Raw genomic sequence first — 25,014 nt, 5'->3', positions numbered from 1 at the left:
TGAATGTGTCTATTGCAAACAGATATCATGAATGTGTCTATTGCAAATAGATATCATGAATGCGTCTTCCTATTTTTTAACCTGTATCAGCTTCTCCAATATTTTTTTCAAAAACGAACTCTGATATACTCAGTTCCCACTTTTTTGAAAACCTACAACGCGCCGGAAACTGCAGCTTAACGTAGAGCACTTATGGTTACAGTGCTCTACTGAAGAATGATTCTATCAGCAGGGAAAATTATTAAATTGGCAAGAAAAAGAAACATAACTCAAAGTCTATTTCAAAGGGAGCCTGGAAAGAGCTGAAAACTAAGAACAAAGCTAAAAAAGGTAAATGCTGTCTATAATTGACCTTTTTAATTTACATCTAACAAAACTATCTGTCAGAGTGATTTTTCCAGAATGAAAGCTTAAGCCGCTCCCCTAATGGAAATCCTTCAATAGTTCCTTAAGCCCTACAGGATAGAATCCAAACGTTCCCAAATGTTTACAACCTGGACCCTGATTTCGTCTCCTCCAGCTTTCTCTCTCACAGTCTCAGTTCCCCACCGCTATACTCCAGAATGTTGAACTACCTGTAACTCCTATGTGTTGCCAGACTTTCATGGCTTTTTCACACTGCTCCGCCTGCTTAGAGTGCTTTCTCCTATGCCATACTCCACGCACACACTCTTTTCATGAAAACAGCACAAACTTAAAAATAATAATACATAGACAGCCACTACAAACTACGGACGTTACTTAGCAACACCCAAATCTATGCACTATTTACTGAGCACCCATTAAGTGCCAGGAACAGTGTTTAGCACTAGGAATAAAAGTCTTTGCCCTCCAGGAGCTTGCAGATTAGATTAGCTAAAGAAAAAGAGAGCATAGGCAGGTGATTTTAATACAGAATGAGAGGCACTAGAATGAGGCAAGCAGAGTGCTATGGAGAAGCAGCACGGTGGGGTGACCTAGCAAGTGAAGTAAGTGGTGCTTCGATGATAGAGGAGCTCGAGGAACTAGGGAACTAAGCAGAAACTGACTTTAAAAAAATCTTAAATGTGAAGTAAGGAGTTTGGACTTTATTGTAACACCAGCGGTTAAACCCCCAACAGCGCTGTTCAATCTTTGTGGCTCCTCTGTCTTCACAACAAACACAGAGAAATTACAGATAAAAAGTAAAAACAAATCACCGAAATGACATACCTATGCCCCAAAACACGTTAAACATCTCTATGGATCGGAAATGGAACAGGAACACCAAGTGTGAGCTAAGCTGAAGCCAGGAGAGCTGCGAGGCTCTGGACCCCAAGCAGGAAAAGGCAGCAGGAAGTGGATCCCCGGGGGGAACTGTGCATGAAAGAGCTGCAGGAGAAGCAGGGTCCTAGCCAGAGTCAGTAGCCAGAACTTAAATCCAGGGACAGGGTGGCACTCCACCCTGATTATGAAACAGACTGAAAAGGCTTCTGCTAACTGCGCTGAGGCTACGGCCTAGAAAGCTGATGACCTAATGCCAGCTGACTCAGTGACTGAGTCTGTGATATCCCCAAAGTCACCATGGGCCCGGGGCTCTGATCCACCAACACAAGACCTGATTCTGATCTGTGAACTCCAAAGCCAGGCGGAGAAACTGCAAATCTGCTAGACCAGCAGGGGAAATCACAAAGAGAGAGAGAGGAAGACACACACACACACGCGTGCACACACACACACACACACACATATAGGAGAAAGAAAAAACACCCCCATCACAATGTGCCTGCAAAACTACAGAACATGATGAAAACACCAACAGTATCAACAACCACAATATAAATTCACTGCAGACAAAATTTTAAAATTATCAAATGATCTGAAAAAGACTTTCAAATAAGCATGTAAAAGATCCACAAAGAGATAAAGGAATAATAAAAGAACCAAAAAATATTTAACATAAAAACAAGCAGAATGAGAGAACTAGTAGATATAAAAAAGACCCAATTAAAAATCTTGCAAATGAAGTATAACCATTGTAGTTTACAAATAAAAATTTTATGTGGTTCAGACACTTATTAGCTGTCTAACAGGCCATCGCTCCCCCTGCCTTCGTCCTCACAGGGCTCTATGAGCTTTAGGGGTAAACGGTGTACAAGACACTGTGTTAGGCACTGAGATTCAAAAATGAAAGACACATGGAACCTGTCTTCAACAAACACTCCGTCTGTAACAGTGATGCTAACAGAACACTAAGATTGCAAAGTAGAAAAAAATTTAGTTAAATTTCCAAAAATAGAAGTATTTTTTAAGTTAAAATGCTCTTAGTTTTCATGAACTCATATTACTATCTTTACTGGAGTTGGCACTTTACATGAGATAAACATTCTCACAAAATTTCACATGAATGGAGCCGGATTAACAATAGCTGCTTCCTTCTTGATCTGTATTTGAACTCGTCAACAACTATCCCTGTTTATTCAAAGTATACCACCAAAAAAGTACTCCACCGAAAACTCTAGAAAATCAAAGACTACTTCTGGCAATATTATTCTTAGTAGAAAGCACTCAAAGATTTCACAATAACAACTTCATTTTCATTTATCAACTGTCTATTTAAATTGATGAGGAGAAAAGCTAGTCTATTCATATTACTGTAAATATTAACAATATGAATAATACGTGAAAATTTTTAAACTCTCTAATATTATATTCCAATAAGGAAATGCTCACACCATCCTAAAGTTTCCATAATCAAAAAAGCTGCACTTTTTAACAGTATATCAACACCGTCACAGGATCCCAGTTAGGGTAAAAATCGTAATTCTTTCCTCACTCTTTAAAAGTAAACAGTTAATACGAAACAGTAAAATCCAGTTCTCTTGTTCATAAGCAGAAGTGAATAGGAACGAGAGAAAATATTACACATTTATCTCCTTACACCTGAGAAGATAAAATCTACCAAACTTGGTAAGTCAATACCATAGACAATTGGCTCCTCAATCCATCAAAGACATTGATAAAGAGACTGGGGTTTTCTCCTTAAATATAATATTAACCCATGTTAACCAATAATTAAATTCCACACAATAAAATCTCTGCAAATTATAGTCACTGTAATTTTCCCTCCTACTTCTGAAGAGTCATTTGCCAATGGTAGTCAACAGAAAAGTTTAGATAATAGACCCATATCAGCCAAGAAGCTAATGACAGAGATTTCTTCAGCATGACTTCTTAGAATAAATCAAACATCAAAAGTATCTCCTTATTTAAATAGAACCGTGTACAGTATTGGGCTGAACCAGATTATTCAACCTGTGATGAGATAACATAATTCTAATTTGTCCAATAACAAATTTTTCTTTTTTTGGTACCATACTGCAAATGCGCCTGAGTTTGCTGCGATGAAACACGGAAGGACACTTACTCATGACTGGAAATGTCTCTGTATGTTGTCCCAATCAGATCTTAAACCAAAATCTGCTGTCCAAGATTTCTCAGAGGAATACATGTCCTGGTCAGAAAACAAAGAGAAAGAAATCATGTTTTCTAAAGGTCAGTATTTAAAATAAAGTTTTCTAAAAAGAAATAAGGAAAAAATTTAGTTTTAAAACTTTTCTATCTCCAAAAGAACCCTGTGGCATCATCTAAATATAAAAGACTGCCAATCAATCTTTAGAATATCATATTTTCCTTTTTCTGTAAGAAGTTATCTTGAAAGCAAATAATATGTATAAAGTAATTACCACACAGAAACTCATTAACAGGTGTCCTGTGTCTTCAGTTACTAAAAACTTATTCCCTCCCCATTCCCAAGTAAAGAACTCACAGAAAGAAAGCACTCCACTGACAGTTAATCCAGCATGTTGCACCTGCCACAGTTATTTTGATTGTACATAAATGATTTATATATTATATGTCATCAAATAAAGATCACCAAAGTTATTGCTATAGACTTTCTCTGACAATGGGCATTTTCCTAATCATAAAAGTAATATGGGCTCTTCTTTTTTTTTTAATTGGAAACAGAAAAGTAGAATGAAAAATTCTCTTACAACACAATGCCAGTACATCTACCCAATCATTTAGGGCATGTTTCCTTTCAAGGAATTTTCTGAAAGTACTTTAAAAATATACTTTATAGAGCCAGCCCTGATGGCCTAGCAGTTAAAGTTCTGTACACTCCACTTCAATGGCCCGGGTTCAGTTCCTGAGCATGGAACCACACCACTTGTCTGTTAGTAGCCATGCTGTGGGGGCAGCTCACACAGAAGAACCAGAAGAATTTAAAACTATACACAATTACGTACTGGGGGTTCGTTGGGGAAAAAGGAAGAAAAAAGGTGGAAGATTGGCAACACATATTAGTTTAGGGTAAATATTCCCCTGCAAAAAAAAAAACAGTGTGTGTATATATATACACTTTATAAATACCACATACAAAATTTTGTATTTGGTTTTTTCCTCTTGAGTATAACACAAAGCATCACCCTGTATTAACATAAATACAAACGTAAACCTATGCTAAGATTTACATTATAAATCTTCCTCTCTTGATTAATATATTAAAGACAATGAAGCATAAATTAATACTAACGCTATATTTCAACATAACCATGGATGCATAAATGCCTCCCCAAATCTAACATATAAAATTCCAGATAAGATCAGATTCGATACAAAATTTACACTTGTGCTAACTCATGTGTAGCCTCCTTCATAAACTGATAAGCTACTTCTTGCAATCACAAAAAGTGACGATTACTCTATTTTCTAAATCAAGTAAGAAAACAGCGCAATACTAAGGACCTCTGCTTTTGAACAGACTAAAGTTAGGGTAACGGTTTTTGAAAAAATAATGCTTGCCCTCTCTATATACCTTACTCATGTTGTGTAACATACATGAGAAGTATAAATTTGCAAAATGAAAAAACAACGCATCAGCATCTGTATGCACAGCATGGTGCACACACTGTAATTAGCAGTGGCATATAATCATAGTGCTGCCACATGATCACCCCATCCTGGTCCCACGTGCTTCCTTTTTTATCTAGGCAGTAGATACTATTAAATGATTTTCATTTCCAGATACCCCAGTTATTCCAAAGGAAATGAGAAGTTGTATGGAAAACCTAAAACAACATATAATCCACATGTTAGTTTTAGAATACATGATGAAGTTTCTCACAATAAATACACTTTCTTGATGGTGCTTCACTGAGTTTATTAGATTTGCTTGTCCTCCCAGGAAACTATGAGGTCGAACATGCTGAAGGATGACACAGGAAGGCAATCCCACCTTACAAATAGACAAAGTAGATTAAATGTTCACGGATGACCCAGGAGGTCACTTACAGTTCATTTATACTTGTAGAGTCTAGTTTCTTTGCCCAGGGACTTTTCTCTTTGTTCTTGTTTATATCAAAGTTTTTTATCTTAAATTTAAAATTCCTAAGTGGCAACATCAAAGCACTTTGTACTAAGCAGGGCACCCCTCCTGCCCATAATCATAGGTTGTCAACCAAATACTTACTCAAGAATTGAAGGTCTTGAGATATTAAGAGTTTTCTCAGCACTAAAAATTGTAAATACAAAAACACCAGGATAATAAAACTTATAAACACTAGATTTATAACCTCGCCATCCGAGGTGATAAATGTGCTTTACAAATATGCAACGATACACGTGTTCATGTGTTGGAATGAATGTAAAACGTCATGGTGTAGTCCTTAGAAAGATATTTTTAAATTGCTTATAACTAAGTCACTTGTTCAAGATTCCTTATGCTAATCACAGCTTTGAAGTGTACATCCTCCCTTTTACTTTCAAAGTAGGTAGTCTTCCAATTCTTTTACGCATGGAGGCCGGTCAGTAGCACATAAGATAAAACTTTCACATTCTGTTCCTCCTACCAGAGATGCTATCCCCTCCCACTGGACACACAAAGAAGAAAGAAGAAAAACTGTAATTGCTGTTTTTCACACCATCCATGAGGGAAAAAGTAATTTGTCTTAAATCCACAATTTCACATAAAAGGCATATTGTGGTATTTCTGCAAAATCTGACCTCTAAACTCATTTTCCAGGAACTTGAGTCATTGCTATTTATTCTCAGCATGAGAATTTATACTCATGCTAACCTAATACTGGTTCTTTCAAGTGACTCCTCCAACTTTGGCGACAAAACTTGACATGCATGAATTACGGTAAGGCTACACAGGCCTAAGATAACCCATCCTCACAGCGGACTCAGGGTCTAGTTCAAAGGAAGGCAAGCTCCGTCATATCCTTTTCTTTACTGCAAGCACTAAACTTGGCCTAAAAATGATTTCTGCCACTTTTAGACAGTTAAAACCTCTGGAAGTATCTAAAAGAAATTCTGGTTTTTATAACACCAGATAATCTATTCTAGAACTAGTTCAGTAGGCCCAATTTCAATTATTTTAAAACTTTAATAGAATTATAAAACACAATATATGGTATCACATTCTATTCTTTCTAATAATATTCTTTCAGGAGACCAAATTAACTTATTTCATTATACTAACTTCTCCTGTGAAAAAAATACACAAAGAACCCCAGTCTCCACTAATGCTGATGTGATCTCCATTTGTCACAAATTCTAACTTTAACAAATCAAATTTAGGGGCTGGCCTGGTGGCTAAATTCACATGTTCCACTTCGGCAGCCGGGGGTTCACTGGGTTGGATCCCAGCTGTGGACCTACACACTGCTAGTCAAGCCAAGCTGTGGCAGGCATCCCACATACAAAGTAGAAGAAGATAGGCACAGATGTTAACTTAGGGCCAGTCTTCCTCAGCAAAACAGAGGAGGATTGGCAGTGGATGCTATCTCAGGGCTAATCATCCTCAAAAAAAAAATCAAATTTAATCTTAAAGACATTATGCTACGTGAAGCAAGCCAGTCATAATAGGAAAAATACTCTTATGATTCCACTTAAATGAGGTACAAAAGAGTCAAATTTATAGGGACAGAAAGAATGGTGGCTGCCAGGGGCTGGGGAGAGGGGAAACAGGGAGTTACTGTTTCAGTTTGGGAAGATGAAAAAAGTTCTGAAGATGGATGGTGATGGTTGTGAATATGCTTAATGCCTCTGAACCACACACTTAAAAATGGTTAAAATGGTAAATCTTATGTATATTTTACCACAATAAAAAAATACAAATTAAAAAAAAAAATAATCAAATTTACTTACGGTTCCAAAAGAGTAAGTGAATCCTAAAGTAACAGAGATTTATGACAAAGAATCTAGACGTTTTTATTAACAAACATTAAAAACCAACTGCACTTTTCTAAAACATTTTGCTATAAAGGAAGAAAAAGCGTGTATCTCAGAAATAGCTAGAATTCATTATTTAGGTTTCTTAAAATCCCTCTAACTCAATTACCAACACAGGTTCCTGTTCAATCCAGAAGCAAACACACACTGTCAACATTGAGTGTCAAAAGCCCTTTTCTCTTCCTCCAACACCCTCATTCTCTATGATCCCTCAAGCTCCCTTGTTTTTTTCCATCTACTTTCAAAATACTGTTCTCTCCAAACATATGTATACTTTTTCATTCAGGTGCTCTTGTACAGATGAAATACTTACTGGCACCAAGAAGCTGAAGATGACGGCTAAGACTTTAAAAAGTAGCCACAGCTCTATTTTTACCTTTCAGCATCCTTAAATTTTTTGTAGAATAAGGAGGACAAAGTAATTATTTAATTAATTCTTTCTCATAATTTTTACCTTCATAGTTTCACTTGAAGAACTTCCACCACTCTGCTGTGAACTTTCCAATTTTTATCATTCAAGATAAGTACTTCTCCAACTAAAAATAAAGCTGTCAAGAATTTCTGTTTCTGAGATTCTTGTGTCCAAATGCCTTGTGAACCCTCTTGCTACACGACACCTAAAAATGCTTGATAAAATACAAGAATGATCTCCTTTTAAATGGACAGCAAAGCTCACAAGCAAATCAGAGAAATCCTCAGAGAACAAAAAAATGAACAGGAGCTTGTACAAAGAGAGTGGGAGGCAGGCAATGACACAGCAGCTGCCCAAGAGGTGTCTGAGTCTGCCACAACCAAGCTGCACTGCCCAAAACTGTTGCCACAGCCACACTCAGCTATTTAAATTTAAATCCACTAAAAGCACGTAAAATTTAAAATTCAGTTGCTTTGTTGCACTAGCCACATTTCAAATGTGGTTATTGGATGCTGTAGTAGCACAGATATACAATATTTCCATGATCAGAGAAAATTCTATTGGACAATGCTGAACAGCTGTCAGTGTTTACAGTCTCACACAGGATAAGGCAAAAGTTTCACCCTATACGAAATGGAAGTCAGACTACAGAGAAGTACATAAAAAGCCTGGCCCCTGAACGACTAGATCAATAAAAAGAACAAACTAGAAAAAAAAAAAACCTACCCCAAACGGATACTGAAGGAAAATTCTCCCCTGAGTCTAGGTTTATTTGTGTTTTGGGAGGGAAAGGGAAATATTCCCTGGAAATTTGTAACCAAAACCAACCTTCACACAAGTTTCAAGTTCAAATCCATACTACTCACATGCTGTGAACTTCTCAAGCCTAGAAATTAAGTGGCACTAGGTTGACAGTGTCCTCAACCGCAAATCTCCTCTGGGAGAAAGCACTCTTAACACAGGTCTCATAAGAATTTCCACAGAGAAAGTTACAATAAAAATGAGCTCAAAATTTAAAACTATGCATAATAAGCAAGGTTCAACAGAAATAAATAGATTAATCACAAATTCTTTAAAAAGGTCAGTAATACTACTTCAAAATACAACATGAAATGGAAAATATGAGCAAAAAAGAAGGCAACAGATCTGAAAAACAATCAAGTGAAAAAGAGAATAACTAGGGCTGGCCTGGTGGTGCAGTGGTTAAGTGCACACGTTCCGTTCCTCAGTTGCCCTGGGTTCACGGGTTCGGATCCTGGGTGCAGACAAGGCACCGCTTGGCATGCCATGCTGTGGTAGGCATCCCACGTATAAAGTAGAGGAAGATGGGCACAGATGTTAGCTCAGGGCCAGTCTTCCTCAGAAAAAAGAGGAGGATTGGCAGCAGTTAGCTCAGGGCTACTCTTCCTCAAAAAAAAAAAAAGAGAGAGACTAACTAAAATTAAAACTCAATGGAGGGCCAGCCCTGTGGCCGAGTGGTTAAGCTCGTGCACTCCGCTTTGGTGGCTAAGAGTTTCGCAGGTTCGGATCCTCGGGGTGGACATTGCACTGCTCATCAAGCCATGCTGAGGTGGCACCCCACACAGCAGAACCAGAAGGACCTACAACTATGTACTGGGGGACTGGGGAGAAGGAAAAAAAAAGATTGGGAACAGACGTTAGCTCAGGGCCAATCTTAAAAAAAAAAAAAACTCAAAAATGGACAAGTTCAGCAAATTAGATACTGCTAAAGAGAGAATTAATGAGCCAGATGATAGATCTGAAAATATCCAAAATGCAACAAAGACACATAAAAAATGGAAAGGAAGAGTAAGACACGAAAAACAGATTAAAACATCTAATACGTCTATCTAATTGGAGTTTTAGAACATAAAGAATGAGGGAGATATAATATGCAAAAAGAGAATAGCTGATAATTTCCCTGAATTGATGAAAGATGTTAATGTAAAGATTCAACTTCAGCAAATTCCAAGAAGTGTAAATAAAAAGGAAATTGACACCTAGAGACATCACAGTGAAACCGCAAAACACCAATGACAGAGTTCTTAAAAGCAACTAGAAACAAAGGGCAAATTGCTTAGAGAGGAACAATTAAACCTGACAGCTGATTTAACAACCACAACAATGAAGGCCAGAAGACACTAGAATAGCATCTTCAAAGTTCTAAGAGAAAATAAATGTTAAGCTATAATTATACATCCATTTCAGCTAAACTATTTTTTCAAGAAAAAGGACAAAATTTAAAAAATTTCAGACACAAACTGAGGGAATTATACCGTAAACAGATCCTCATGAAGGATGTTTCTAAAACTGCAGTTCACAAAAAAATTGGAAAATGATGCCATAAAGAAGGTCTGAAATACAGGAAAGAACAGTGAGAAAAAACAATTGTAAACATGAGTAAATGCAAGCAATTATCAGAGCTATCATTTCTAAATTAGGACTTAGAAAAAAAAGCTAAAGTACTGAACAAAACCAGCATGTAATCTAGAAGGGAGGCAAAAGGAATGGAAACGTTCCAAGTTCCTTATGCTGTTCTGTAGGAGGAAGATACAGCAGACAGTGCCTTTTGTTCACATGTCTTCCTTGCTGCGGCCTCCCTGGGGGTGCAGGATACTCCCCACCTCATGGATGTGGGGGCCTGGCCATACGACGTGTTGGGATGCGGGCAGAACTGACACTGCACCAGGTCTAACTGGAGGCTTTAAGAGCACTGAGCTTGTCCGTGTTCTCTTGCCCTCCTACACTGCACTTCAGGTAGCTGCTGGTACCAGAATCAGTAGAAACCTGGCACAGGACTGAACCCGACCCACAGCCAACCCCAGCCAGACTCAGCAGAGGCTGCCGAACCTGTGACCTAGAAATAAATGTCTGTCATTGCATGCCACTGAAATTTTGCAGCGGTTTGTTACACCATACTATTACAGCAAAAGATGACTAATACAGAGGGTAAAGATATTAACTTTAAATGCAAATTAAATGTGCGAGTTTTAGGGGCTGGCCCCATCAGAAACGATGCCTCAACCAATTTAAATTTATTTCCCCAAAGGCTAATAAAACAATACTAAAATGATTAATGTTCAGCTTTTAGATTTAAAACAGACAGATAATATACAAATTTGTACTGGTTAAGTCTGGCAGCCCCAGTTCACGAGTTCAGATCCCGGGTGCAGACCTACACCACCCATCAGCCATGCGGTGGCAGCAACCCACATATAAAGTGGAGGGAGACTGGCACAGATGTTAACTCAGGGCTAATCTTCCTCAGCAAAAAAAGAGAGAAAGAAAGAAAAAGAAAAAGAAAAAGAAAGAAAGAAAGAAAGAAAAAGAAAAAAATTTGTGTTTTAGTTTTACTAAAAAGTTTTACTCACTAAATTTGAGACCATGTATATACACATATACACATATTCACACATATACATACATATACACAAACACACATATATACTGATACCATTTATATACAGTTCCAAAATATGTAAAATTAACAATGTGTTGTTTAGGGATATAGACATAGGTAATATAACCATAAAGAAAAGCAAGAGAATGCCAGACCCCAAATGGAGGATGATGGCTTGCTCAGGACAGCAGTAGGACAGAGCAGTCCTGGGGAGATGGGATCCAAGAAGGTATTGGTAACGTCCTATCACTTAAGCTGAGGGAGGGGATAGCATAGACATCATTATATTAGACCTTACGTAACACATATTACGTGTCTTTTGTACGAATGTAACATTTTATAATATTTAAATATGAAAAAGCAAAAATTCTCCAACAAAATTCAGAATGATATAATCGTAAATAAATGTAACATTGATTATAAATAAAGGAGTTAAATGCATTTATAATCTTTAAGACACCATTAAGAGGCAGAAGCAGTTGTGGTGACTCATTTATTCTTTAAAAGTGAAAGACAAATACAAGTGATAGCCAGTTCCATGACAAACTGCAAGAGAGCTTTCGTTTGAAAAGACTGATGATTGCACATTATCCACACTGTAGAAGCAGCTGGCCTACCTAGAGCTGTACCATTTGCGCTGTCTGATCTCAGCTGTCTGATCATTGAAGCTTCTGATCCCACCTTCACGGTTACAAAATCCACGCTTATTTTCTAGTAGAAATTCCTAGATCCTGTTTTGCTAAATTGCTATGTGTTGAACTGCCATGCCAAGAAAATTTCCTCCGTTGAAGTATTATTTGTAAGAGCAAAAAAAAAAATTATAAACTTAAATGTCCAATAACAAGGGACTAAATGAACTGTGGTTAATTTATATGTAATGCAGTCTCATGCATCTATTTTAAAATGTCTCAAAGAAATTTAATGACAATGAGTGAACGCATGCTCTACAATGTGCTTTACAGGACTTTCTCACAATCAGCAAGAAGTATCAGAAACGATGCCTCAACCAATTTAAATTTATTTCCCCAAAGGCTAATAAAACAATACTAAAATGATTAATGTTCAGCTTTTAGATTTAAAACAGACAGATAATATACAAATTTACTATTCATTCAATAAATATTTACTGAGCAGCTATGATGAGCCAGGCAGTTTTCCAGGCTCTGCAGACACAACCATGAACAAAACACAGGCCCTGTCCCCAGGGAATTTACATCAGAGTAATTCTAGTACCTTCCTTTCTTAATCCAAATTCAGAGTTCGCTAGTCCAAATACGTATGTCAGGGCAGATTCCCAGGTAATGGCTTCTCATTCCAGATAAAGAAATAACTTTAGTAATTTCACAATGTTGTAAACTACCATAACCTCAATAAAAAAATTTTTTTAAAAAAGAAATAACTTTCGGGGCCAGCCCCGTGGCCAAGTGGTTAAGTGCATGTGTTCCACTGTGGCGGCCCAGGGTTTCGCTGATTCAGATCTTGGGCACAGACATGGCACCACTCATAGGGCCACGATGAGGCAGCATCCCACATGCCACAACTAGAAGGACCTGCAACTAAGATATACAAGTACATACCGGGGGGGATTTGGGGAAATAAAGCAGGAAAAAAAAAAAAAAAGATTGGCAACAGTTGTTAGCTCACGTGCCAAGCTTTAAGAAAAAAAAGAAATAACTTTAGTAATATTAAAGTCATTATTCACTGACACTGAAGGTCTTACCACTGTACTTTCACAATTCTTGCGCTTTCTATAAAGAAAGCTCTTTTTGCAATTTATACCCCATGAAACCCAAAGCTAAATACCCACAGCATTAAGTACTTTCCAGGCTCGAGAGAGGTGAAGCAAATTTTCATTGCTAAAGTGAAAGGAGATTTGTTTATCCCATTCACTCAGTCAAGAAAGTCCTTCCTCCTAATAAGATCAGAGATGGACAAAATGAGAAATCTTTTGCTTTCCTTGGTTTGTTTACACGTGTATGTTAATGAGGCATCAGATAAGAATGAGGTCTAATTTCCCCTTCTACAGGTAGAATTTAAGTTAGGTTTCCAGGAAGACTTATCAAATTCTAGTAGCTTTACACTGGTCAATATGTCAACTGCTAGGTATTCAGAAAACAAAAGTCCTTTCCAAGGCTTCCTTACTTATCCGAGTTACACAGAGGCAGAGCCTATTAAAAGTGGTTTATAATTTGTTTACATGTTATATTTGCCTAATGCACTTGATACATCCTACCAGAACTGTACAAAATGCCTGAGCTCTGCAGATAAAAGCTAAAATGAAGGATCCAGTAGCTCTCATTTTCAGGAGGCTGGCATCATTTAAAAAGTCAGTTAAAAATTCCAGACTGCTCACTATAATAATCAGCACGATAGCAGACACCATGAGGATCACAGAGAAAAGCAGACATACTCCAGGCCCTATCTTCAAGGAATTTATATCTAGTTGGATTCTAAACACAAGAATGTATCTACCCATCCATTCAATAAATAGTAACTCAGTCAAACAACATACAAAAACTTCTCAAGGGCTTGAGACACAAGAATCAAGAAGCACCTGGTCCCAGCCACCCTGCAGCTAACAGAGCATATTCAGGACAAAAGTACTAGGAGAAACCGAGTGACATGGGAGTAAGGGCTTCAGCTCATGCAAAGGCCTGTGATGAATGAAAACGTGTAAATTTATAGGCCAAAAAATATACATACATACAGCTGAAGAAAGGAAAACTCATGTAGAATGTCAATAAAATTGGAATTCAGCAAGTTGACAGTAGCTGTGGGCCCTGCAAGAAAATCACTCAACCTAGAGGAAGTGCCAGATGCAAACGGTACAGCTCTGCCATTAACCAGCTCTAGGAATTCAGATCAAGTCACCTCACTTCTCTGCGTCTCAGTTTCCTTACCTGTAAAATGAGAGTTAAAATCTCCACCCGGCCTGCTGCTCAAGACTGCCACGGGATTATGCGTGAAAAAAGGCCTTGGTACACTAAATATCTTATGTATCTGACTTATGTCCTAGAACTGAGCTATTTTTGGTCTTATTACATAAAATAAAGGAACTGAAACACAATTTCTAAGTTCTCTTTCTAGCACTGTAAGATTTATGACCTAAAAACCAATTTTACTTCAATGGGTAACTAAGAAAGATTCTAACTTCCTTAGTAGTATACATAGGAGCAATCAATTAAATTACTGCAGTAAACCAGGTATGAACTGAAACAAACTAGTCTAAAATGTTGGTTATGTTTTTTAAAAAATGGGCTAGATTTAAATGACACTTGGAAGAAGGTCAAAATGACTATTAACAGGGAAGTAATCAAAGGTAACCCTGGGGTGGGCCCGGTGGCACAGAGGTTAAGTTCACACGTTCCACTTCAGAGGCCCAGGGTTCGCCGGTTCAAATCCTGGGTGCGGATATGGCACTGCTTGGCATGCCATGCTGTGGTAGGCATCCCACATATGAAGCAGAGGAAGATGCGCACGGATGTTAGCTCAGGGCCAGTCTTCCTGAGCAAAAAGAGAAGGACTGGCAGTAGTTAGCTCAGGGCTAATCTTCCTCAAATCAGTAAATAAATAACAAAGGTAATCCTAAATTTGAGGGGAGAACCTAGACGACATTCTTTTGGCAATCCTCAGTGACAACAAATCATCAACTTTGGAGGAAAAATTTTTTGTAATAGAAAAATATTTCCGAAGCAAGTCTGGTGAATGAGCTTAGAATTCAAATGGATAACAAAACATTGGATTAAAAACAAAACACGATATAAATTGATGAGGGATGGGGCTCAATATCCCCAAAAAGTAATTTCTAAAAAGAAATTTCTCTTCAGCAATTAATCTAAATAGTGTGCCAATGGTAACTACTCTTAGCACTAATCTGAATACATATTCTAAAACATTGCTTTAAAAATTAGCCTATTACTTCACAATCAGACTCTTCTACCTGGTCCCTACATTCCAAGAACTAAGCATCCAGCTGGGAAAGTAAAAGACAAACACATAAAAAGTTATATAAAAGACAAGATAAGGCACCTGTATTTCCCACAAAGCTAGACCAGGTATTACAGAGCAACGCTCTTGCTTGAAGACAATAAAAAGCTAGATACAAAATATATATTAAGTATATTTTCAAATTATTAAAAATACCAGAGGGTAGGGGCCGGCCCAGTGGCGCAGCAGTTAAGTGTGCACACTCTGCTTCGGTGGCCCGGGGTCACCGGTTTGGATCCCAGGTGCAGACATGGCACCACTTGGCAAGCCATGCTGTGGCAGGCCTCCCACATATAAAGTAGAGGAAGATGGGCACGGATGTTAGCTCAGGGCCACTCTTCCTCACCAAAAAGAGGAGGATTGGCAGCAGATATTAGCTCAGGGCTGGTCTTCCTCAAAAAAAAAGAAAAAAAGAAAAAATACCAGAAGGTAGAAATTGGTACAACCACTTAGGAAAACTGATAGTTACTATTAGAGCTAAATGTATGCGTACCTATTACCCAGTAATTCCATTCCTAGGGATATATCCAAAAGAAGGGAGTGCATATGTCCAACAAAATACATGTATAAGCATGTTCATAGCAGCTTTACTGCAACAGCCAAGAACTGGAAACAATCCAAATGTCTATTAAAAGTAGAATGGATAAATAAATTGTGATATATTCGTGTATTCGGTTACCACTACGGCAGACTGTAATTTCCAATAATGGTCACTGCATTATTTCTGCTCTCACATGCTCTTCCAGAATCTTGCCCCTCCCCATCAAGAGGCAGAGTGTGTTCCCCCTCTCTTTAAACCTGGGGAGGCTTACCACTGCCTCAAAGAACAGACCACAGTGGAGGCGCCAAGGCTGTCCCAAGAGGCATCACAGCGTGTGGCTGGCTCATGTGCTCTCCAGCCCTCTCCACACCACACGCGGGTGGGACACTTGCCCTTGGAACCCGGCCACCACGTAGTTAGCACACTCAGGCCACACTGAGGTGTTCTGTCATCAACCACCAGACATGTGAGCAAAGCGTCAAACAATACTAGGCCCAGCCTTCAAGCATCCTACTCAAAACAAAATGAGGCAGAAACAAGCAGATTGGTGAGGAAAATAGATGTCATCATTAAGTCACTGAGTTTCGAGGCAATTTTTTAGATGCCACAATATCTAAAACCAGTAGCAAGCAATAAAAAAGAAACACTACTGCCTCAGGCAAAATATAGCTGAATCTCACTGATATAATGTTGAATGAAAGAAGCCAGACGCAAGGGAGTACATGCTCAATGATACCATTTTAATGAAAAGCTAGAAAATGCAAAACTAATCCTGGTGTTAGAAAACTGAGTAATTGTTACCTGAGGCAAGAGAGGAAGGTGGCATTGATTGGGAAGGAGAGTGACAGAGCCTTCTGAGGTGGCAAAAATGTTCTATATAGTGAACTGAGTGTGATTATACACTTTACTATATTTATAAAAATTCTTCCAGGGTATACATTAAAGATTAGTGCACATTATTTTATATATATTATACCTTAATTTTAAAAGGGAGGTGGGCTAACAAGATAATGAGGAATTACCAGCCACAGTCCAAGTGAGGGCAGGAATCCAGAATGAGAAGCACGGCAGCTGGGGGCTTCTTTCTTCCTGGAAATGTCTGCCTAATCCCAAGAGGTGCCTGAGAGGCAAAACTGCACTTGGGCAGCCTTGCAGGCTAGGAAGACAACGGGTCAGAGTACAAGATCCACCAAGGGAGCCGCCCCTGCTCTGCAATAAGACCTCAAAAAGCTGAGTTCTAGAAGAAGGGATAACATGGAAGTCAACTAAACCAGCCCTGGCACAGATTCTCACAAAAATCTCAATTTGAGGGAAAAACTGACAGCCATCCCTCTGAGAACAGGAACAAGACAAGGGTGACCACTCTCGCCACTCTTATTCAACATCGTACTGGAGGTTTTGGCCAGAGCAATTAAGCAAGAAAAAGAAATAAAAGGTATCAAAATTGGCAAGAAAGAAATGAAACACTGTTTACAGATGATGTGATTTTATATATTAAAAACCCTAAAGAATCCATTGGAAAATTATTAGAAATAACAATTATAGCTAAGTTTCAGGGGACAAAATCAACTTGCAAAAATCAGTTGCATTTCTATATTCTAATAATAAACTAACAGAAAGAGAAGTCACGAATACAATCCCACTTACAATCGCAACAAAAAGAATAAAATATTCAGGAATAAATTTAACCAAGGAGGTGAAAGATCCATATAATGAAAGCTGTAAGACATTACTGAAAGAAATTGATGATGACATAAAGAAATGGAAAGATATTTCATGCACATGGATTGGAAGAATAAACACAGTTAAAATGTCCATACTACCTAAAGCAATCTACAGATTCAATGCAATCCCAATCAGAATCCCAATGACATCCTTAAAGGAAATAGAAGAAAGAATCCTAAAATTCATATGGGGCAAGAAAAGACCCTGAACAGTTACAGGAATCCTGAGAAAAAAGAACAAAACTGGAGACATCACAATCCCTGACTTCAAATTATACTACAAAGCTACAGTAATCAAAACAGCATGGTACTGGTACAAAAACAGACATACAGATCTATGGAACAGAATTGAAAGCCCAGAAATAAAATCACACATCTACAGACAGCTAATGTTCGACAAAGGAGCTATGAACATAAAATGGAGAAAGGAATGTCTCTTCAATAAATGGTGTTAGGAAAATTGGAGAGCCACATGCAAAAGAATGAAAGCAGACCAGTATCTTTCCCCATACACAAAAATTAACTCAAAATGGATTAAAGACTTGAAGGTAAGATATGAAACCATAAAACTCCTAGAAGAAAATATAGGAAGTACACTCTCTGACATGGTCTTAGAAGGATCTTTTTGAATACCACGTCTACTTGGACAAGGGAAACCAAAGGAAAACATAAACAAATGGGACTTCATCAGACTAAAAAGCCTCTGCAAGGCAAAGGAAACCAGGAACAAAATGAAAAGACAACCCACCAGCTGGGAGAAAATATTTGCAAATCACATATCCAACAAGGGGTTAATCTCCAAAATATACAAAGAACTCACACAACTCAACAACAAAAAAACAACCTGATCAAAAAATGGGCAGAGGATATGAAGAGACATCTTTCCAAACAAGAAGTACAAATGGTCAATAGGCACATGAAAAGATGTTCAACATCACTAATCATTAGGGAAATGCAAATCAAAACCACAATGAGATATCACCTTATACCTGTTAGAATGGTTATAATTACCAAAACTGAAAACAACAAATGTTAGAGAGAATGTGGAGAAAAGGGAACCCTCATACACTGCTGGTGGGAATGCAAACTGGTGCAGCCACTATGGAAAACAGCATGGAGATTTCTCAAAAATTAAAAACAGAAATACCATACGACCCAGCTATCCCACTACTGGGTATTTACCAAAGAACTTGAAATCAACAATTCAAAGACACTTATGTAACCCTATGTTCATTGCAGCATTATTCGCAATAGCCAAGACACGGAAACAACCCAAGTGCCCATCAACTGATGACTAGATAAAGAAGATGTGGTATACATATACAATGCAATACTACTCAGCCATAAAAAAAGACGAGATCGTACCATTTGCAACACTATGGATGGATGTTGAGGGTATTATGTTAAGCAAAATAAGACCAACAGAGAAAGACAAACACCACATGATTTTACTCATATGTGGAAGATAAACAAATATATGGACAAAGAGAACAGACTAGTGGTTACCAGAGGCGAAAGGGGTTGGGGGATGGGCATAAGGATAAAGGGGCACATATATATGGTAACAGGCAAATAATAATATACAATTGAAATTCCACAATGTTATAAACTATGATGACCTCAATGGAATAAAAAATTTTTTAGAAATCTCAATTTGGATAAAGGTGATCCTAAATGCCTGGCAAAAGCAACAGAAAAGTCCTTAGCCAAATCTATAATTTCATCTAGAAATAGTTTTTCACATATAATAAACAGTACACAATCAAATATAAGCAGGTGCACAAGGAGATGAGAGTCCTCAAGAAATGACAGACCACAGAAAAAAACTCTGCATGACTCTGGGATAGAGTTGCCATGTTTATTTCCTCTGCCCAGAGGGATACGTGCAAAGCTTGAAAATTCTGATAGGGAACTGAAAACTATAAAGTGGCACTGCAGATTTCTAAAAGATCAAATAATTCTAGAATGAAAAATATAACAACCAAGATTAAGAACCCAGAAAATACATTTAATAGACTGGACAGAGATGAAGATGAACTTAGTAAACTGGAAGATAGGCCAGAAGAAAATATCCAGAACAAAAGAGAAACAAAAGAATGGAAAATAAAGAGGACAGGTGAAATACATAGGGGATTCACTGAGATCTAACACTATGTAACTGCCGTCCCAGAAAGATTAAGCAAGAGAATGGGGAAGAAGCATATTTGACAGGCTGATGGCTGAGAACTATCCAAAACTGATGAGAGACATCAAGTCACAGCATCAAAGGTAAATAGCCCACAAAAGGAGAGAGAGAGAAAATCATCTGAAATCCAAAGACAAAAAGAAAATCTTAAAAAACAGCCTGAGAAAGAAACAAATTACCAATAAAGCAGCAAAGACTACAGCTGACTTCTCAATAGAAACAAAGCCAAATACTACAGAATAATCTCTTCTCCAAAGAACTAACATATAAAGATCTGTATTATGTATTTCCAATCTAGAATTCTATATCTAGCAAAATGTACCTTTCAAGAATGTAGGTGAAATAAAAACATTCTCAAACAAAAAGATTGAATATTTGTCAATACTAGATCCACTCTAAATAAAATACTAAAGAGTATTCTTCAGACAGAAGGAAAATTATTCCAGATGGAAGGTCAGTAATGCAAGAAGGAATCAAAGAAAAGAAAATGCAGTAAGTCTCATTGAATAATAACAGCATAAAATGATAGAAATACATCTTTGGGGTTTAAAATACACATGCTTTTAAAAACATGATAACAACAAAATAGGTAAAGAGGAAGGAAATTGACTTCAATGTTTTTAAACATCTTGCATTACCTGGAAAAAGGGTGAAAGTTTCAATTAATATTACACTTTGATAAGTCAAAAATACATTTCAGAATTTCTTAGGCAAACACTAAAGGAATAGTAAAAGAATATATAACCCCAAGCTAATAAAAAAGGAGGAAATGTAACAAATATTTTTTAAAAAATAAATCCAGGGGTCAGCCTGGTGGCATAGTGGTTAAGTTCACCTGCTCCACTTCAGTGGCCCAGGGTTCGCCAGTTCGGATCCCAGGGGCGGACCTACACACCCTTCATCAAGCCATGCGGTGGCAGCATCCCACATACAAAAGAGAGGAAGATTGGCAGAGATGTTAGCTCAGGGACAATCTTCCTCAAGCAAAAAGAGGAAGACTGGCAACACCAATCCCAAAACAAAGCTAGAAAAAGAAAAATAGAACATGGAACAGGTGAAACAAATAGATTTTTTAAATTTTTAAACATTAATGTCAATAAAGGGTTATTATATGCCAATTCACTAATTTTTATAATAGAAATCAACAAAATACACAGAAATATCTAGCCAGGGCACACATACCTAACTTTTATCAATTTTAACCTCCACATCTATTCAGTTTTTTCCATTGTGACTGACTTTTCAAAATCTTATTTCATCTTATCTTTTCTTACCACAAATATGCTAATAAGCATTAAAAAGGCCAAACCCAAACAAAAAAAACAGGAACAAAAAGCCTAGAGAGCCAAGTGGCTTATAAATACTGCATTAATTCCATAATAAAATATTAATTTGCCATTACTGATCTATACAACATTACTAACTGAAATTCATACAATAAGCTTAAAAATGATATTCTTTCACTTATTTCATGAAAAATGTTACTCTAATATTTAACTCAGTGAAAGGAAAATTCCAGGAAAAAATTATAACTTTTTCTATACTCATATCAATGTGAGCAAGACACAGGTGCAATGTGTACCTCTATTAGAGAATAATTAAATAATCTCTTTAGAGCCAAAAACACTTAAGCAAACAAGACATGAAACTCGAGTCACTCTTGATCTTCCTATACGCAAGTGAAACTACCTGCCACTTACTAAACATTTTTTATTTTAGGGTGAATTGCTACTACCATTTTGTGAGGAATAGATTTTTTTGTTATTGTTGATACTGGCAGCATTCTTTTTCTTTCTTTCTTTCTTTCTTTCTTTTTTTTTGGTGAGGAAGATTGGCCCTGAGCTAACATCTGTTGCCAATCTTCTTTTTTTTTTTCTCCCCACAGCCCCAGTATATAGTTGTATATCCTAGTTCTAGGTCCTTCTAGTTATTCTTTGTGGGACACTGCGTCAGCATGGCTTGATGAGCAGTGCTAGGTCAGTGCTCAGGAACCGAACAGGGGAATCCCCGGGCCGCCAAAGCAGAGCGTGTGAACTCAACCACTATGCCACCGGGCCAGCCCCAGGAGAAGATATTTTAAATAAGACAGTTTAATCTCTTCCAAGGGAAAATGCTATCAAAACTAAATCAAAATACTATACTCACATCATATAGTATCTCCGTAAAGAAATCAAAGAATCTTTTATTTAACATTTAATCCCAGTTTTACAGCTATAGAAACTAACAAGTAAGCCGTGCCCGAGTTATGACAGTAGACACCAAAGTGTGCAGTCCTTTCCGGGTCTGGCGTGGTTAGTCGATTAGACGGACTCCCCCTTCGTAACGGCTATGGAACAGAACTGAGCCCCTTCCTCCAGAGGACTGGAGGACGGTGCCGAGAGCCTTTTCTGTATCACTAACAGCAGCTGATGGTGTGCCAGGGGGCACGATCTAACACACACGCATTCCCATTCAATCTTCACAGCCGTCTCTTCAGGGACGGTGTACATGCTCTTCTCTCAGCCTCAGAGCGCCCCACCCGCCCACTTCCCCTTTTCTCCCACTATCTCCCCCTCATCCTCAGGTCTTACAAGCCCCTTCCTCAGGGAAGCTTGCCCTGACACCTCCAAATCAAGGGAGGCTCCCCAGTCACAGGCTTTATAGCTCCCTGGACTGCTTTTCAAAAAGACTTAGCCCACCTGTTGCTGAAACCAAGGCACCTAACACGAAGTCTTGGGGCATACAGAAGGCACTCAAGAAATATTTGTCGAATAAACAAAGTTGAATGTATGATTCCCCCCAATTTTACAAACAAACAAGCTTTAAAAAACTAAGTTATGTGCAGGAAGTAACATAGCTTGGAAATGGCACAGACCAGTGGACAATCCCAGTGTTTGTGACAGTAATTCCCAGGCTCTCATCCCCACATCCTACAATGGAGTGTGCTGGAAGTCAAATTCCTTTCAAATTACTATTACTTTTGTACTGACTTCCACAGTAAAAACTGAGATACTTTTTAAAGAAAAAAAAAATGAGACTCTAAATACAAATAAATCACATCTAAAAATGCACTATACCTTGCAAAAATCGCACTGAAGGAAAAAACTACAACTTTCTGGTAACAGATGGTCTGAGTATTGTTGATAACATTAAAGTGAAATTGCAAACATAAACCAGAGAATGTAATCACTTGTCTCTTTCTAACTGAAGTAGCAATTCCCAAAGTTTTACACTGTGGCTAAGTCTTTTTGCCAGCTTCAAATTGCCTTAACATTCCTCGCACTTTCTAACCAAAGTTATTTCGTTTTCAGTTTGCCACTACATGAAGTTTACCGACCTCTTTTTCACTGGCTACAAAATGGAACATTGCCTGGAGATAGACTTGCACACAGGGGCAAAGACTGACTAGTGCAACCTCTGCTTGGCACCGGAGGCCCAGATTGGACCTGCCATGCCAGGAAGTTGGCTTGGTTCCCAATGGAGCAGTCAATTAACAGCTGGTGCCAAAGCCGACACTTCTACTTACTGGCTTCTTTAACCAATGGCTGTGTCCTCACCAGGAGCTATTTCATGTCAAAACACTGCTAATCTGGTAATGGGCTATCCTCACCAGAAACACGGACTATACATCCAGAGAGTCCAACAGGCCAGCTACAAAGAGTAAGTAGACACCAACACCAAGACTCGGGGGCTAAATCCTTAATGTTTGGCAAACTATGCTTCTTTGAATGCCTTTGTGACAACATACTAATTCTTTAAATACATAATCAGCAAAGGATTGTCTATTAACTCAAAACACCTGTATTTGCAATTAAGACTATGATTTTCCTTTAAAAATTTATACTTTTGCTAGTATAATTTTTCTCCTTTTATATTTTGACACGTTTCAATTGTCTATGTAGAAGACAACATAGGATCAACATCCCTCTTCAGTAATAAACTAGTTTACAAACTTTATTATAAACCAACAGCAAAACTCAGAAATATTTTTTCTAACTTTGGGGTCTGACGGAGGGAGAAATAAAAGCAAAGGAACCACTGTTCATTCGCTGCTGGCTAATTTAATTCTTCTTAAGATGACTTAGAAAAAAGTACCCTGACTTCCCTCTAACAGAACTTCCCAGAGACACAATACATGAGCGAGTTGGCCAGGGTGCTCTCTAAAGTTCTGTCCAACTTTTCTGAGCTACGAAGTATTAATTACCTATCCCCAAGACTTCGTTCTCTTTATGTATGGATTAATACAGCACTGAAATCACTTTCTTCCAGCAAGCGAAATATTTAAGATCGCGTCCCCACTTTTTTTTTCCCATTTGTGTCACATTATTTCCAATGACTGAGTATTGCTCCCATTGAGAAATCCTTCCCAGCGCCATAAGGAACTCATCTAACTCACGTTCAAGTCTACCGAACTAAAAAGCATCTGTGGATTAAGGTGAGGGGGGAAAGGGGGGCGGGCAGAGTTTAATCTCCAGTTTACAGAAATGTCCCCCCGCGGATGCACAGACGCCTCGCATTTTCTGGCATGAAAATACCTGCGAGTCACCATTCTCCTGCGTTAGAAACGCCGCACCATCACCCGGCGGTTAGCTCCAAACTATTGTGCAAACTTTGCCAAGGCGCACCGACTTCCAGGCAGCCTCTCCGGCTCCCTCCCTCACCCCATCCTCCCCTCGCCTGGCCGAACCAAAGTCCCGCGGCACGAAGGCAGTAATTTAAAAGAACGGAGTCTGCCCGGGTCCTGCCCGCTTGGACTCCGGAGGACGCAACTGAAACTTGCACGGGAGACACGTCTCCCGGGGACCGAAACTGGCTCGGGGGGAGGGGGAGGCGGAGGGTCTCCTTCCCCGCAGAGCCCGGCGAGCCCGGTCCCTTCCCCGGCCCCCAGGCCCCATCCCACGCGGTGCCCGCAGACCCTCCCCGCACGCCCCCCGCGCTGCGCCCCAGCGCCCCCGCCCCCTGCCCAGCACGCCCGCAGAACCCGCGATCCAGGTTCCAGGGGGGACGGGACGACCGCTCGCAAGTTTCCGCAGCCTGCCCCCGGGAGGGCTGAGGAGGCCGGCCGGCCACTCCCCCGGGGTCGGGAATGGCGGCGTCCGGCTCCCCGGGGCCACCTCGGAGGGAGGGAAACCCGGCGAGCCCGCCGCCGCTGGCCGGCCCCTGGCGGCGGGAGGGGAGGAAGCGAAGTTACCTCCGGACGGGCCCGGCGGCGGCGGCGGCGGCGGCGGCGGAGGGGCCGCGCGGGGAGTCGCGGGCGGCCGAGCAGCTCCGGCGCGGCGGCGGCGGCGGCTACCGCAGTGCCCTCCGCCCCATTGTTTCCCTTCCAAGAGGATCCCAGCGCAGCCGAGCCCGGGAACCAGGAAGTTCCCCGGCGCGACACCTCCTGCCGCCGCTATGGAAACGGCCCCCGCCTCCCAGGGCGGCTCGCCCGGGGACCCCGCCTCCGCGCCGCCGGCCCCGCCCGCCTCACGGCCCGCCGCCAACCGTCGCCGCTGCGGCCGCGGCCGCCGCCATCTTGGCGCGCCCCGG

General features: G+C 39.5%; 1 protein-coding gene across 5 annotated transcripts in view; it reads right to left on the bottom strand.

The window, feature by feature from the left end:
* Positions 1-25,014, bottom strand: part of USP6NL (USP6 N-terminal like) — a 256,580-nt gene that overhangs the window by 136,999 nt on the left and 94,567 nt on the right. For 3 of the 5 annotated variants that reach the window (XM_046678691.1, XM_046678690.1, XM_046678694.1), the window contains one exon: positions 3,386-3,472. In XM_046678691.1, coding sequence (XP_046534647.1) covers positions 3,386-3,389 — 4 coding nt within the window. In that variant the 5' untranslated portion in view covers positions 3,390-3,472. Of the gene's footprint in view, positions 1-3,385; positions 3,473-5,146; positions 5,395-24,676; positions 24,714-25,014 lie in introns of those variants that run through there. The other 2 variants (XM_046678692.1, XM_046678693.1) reach the window with 2 other exon arrangements.

This window comes from Equus quagga, chromosome 12, assembly GCF_021613505.1.
Source record: "Equus quagga isolate Etosha38 chromosome 12, UCLA_HA_Equagga_1.0, whole genome shotgun sequence".
In the NCBI taxonomy this organism is placed as follows: Eukaryota; Metazoa; Chordata; class Mammalia; order Perissodactyla; family Equidae; genus Equus; species Equus quagga.
Note: the sequence above shows the minus strand (reverse complement) of the source record. Positions and strands in the feature narration are given on the sequence as shown.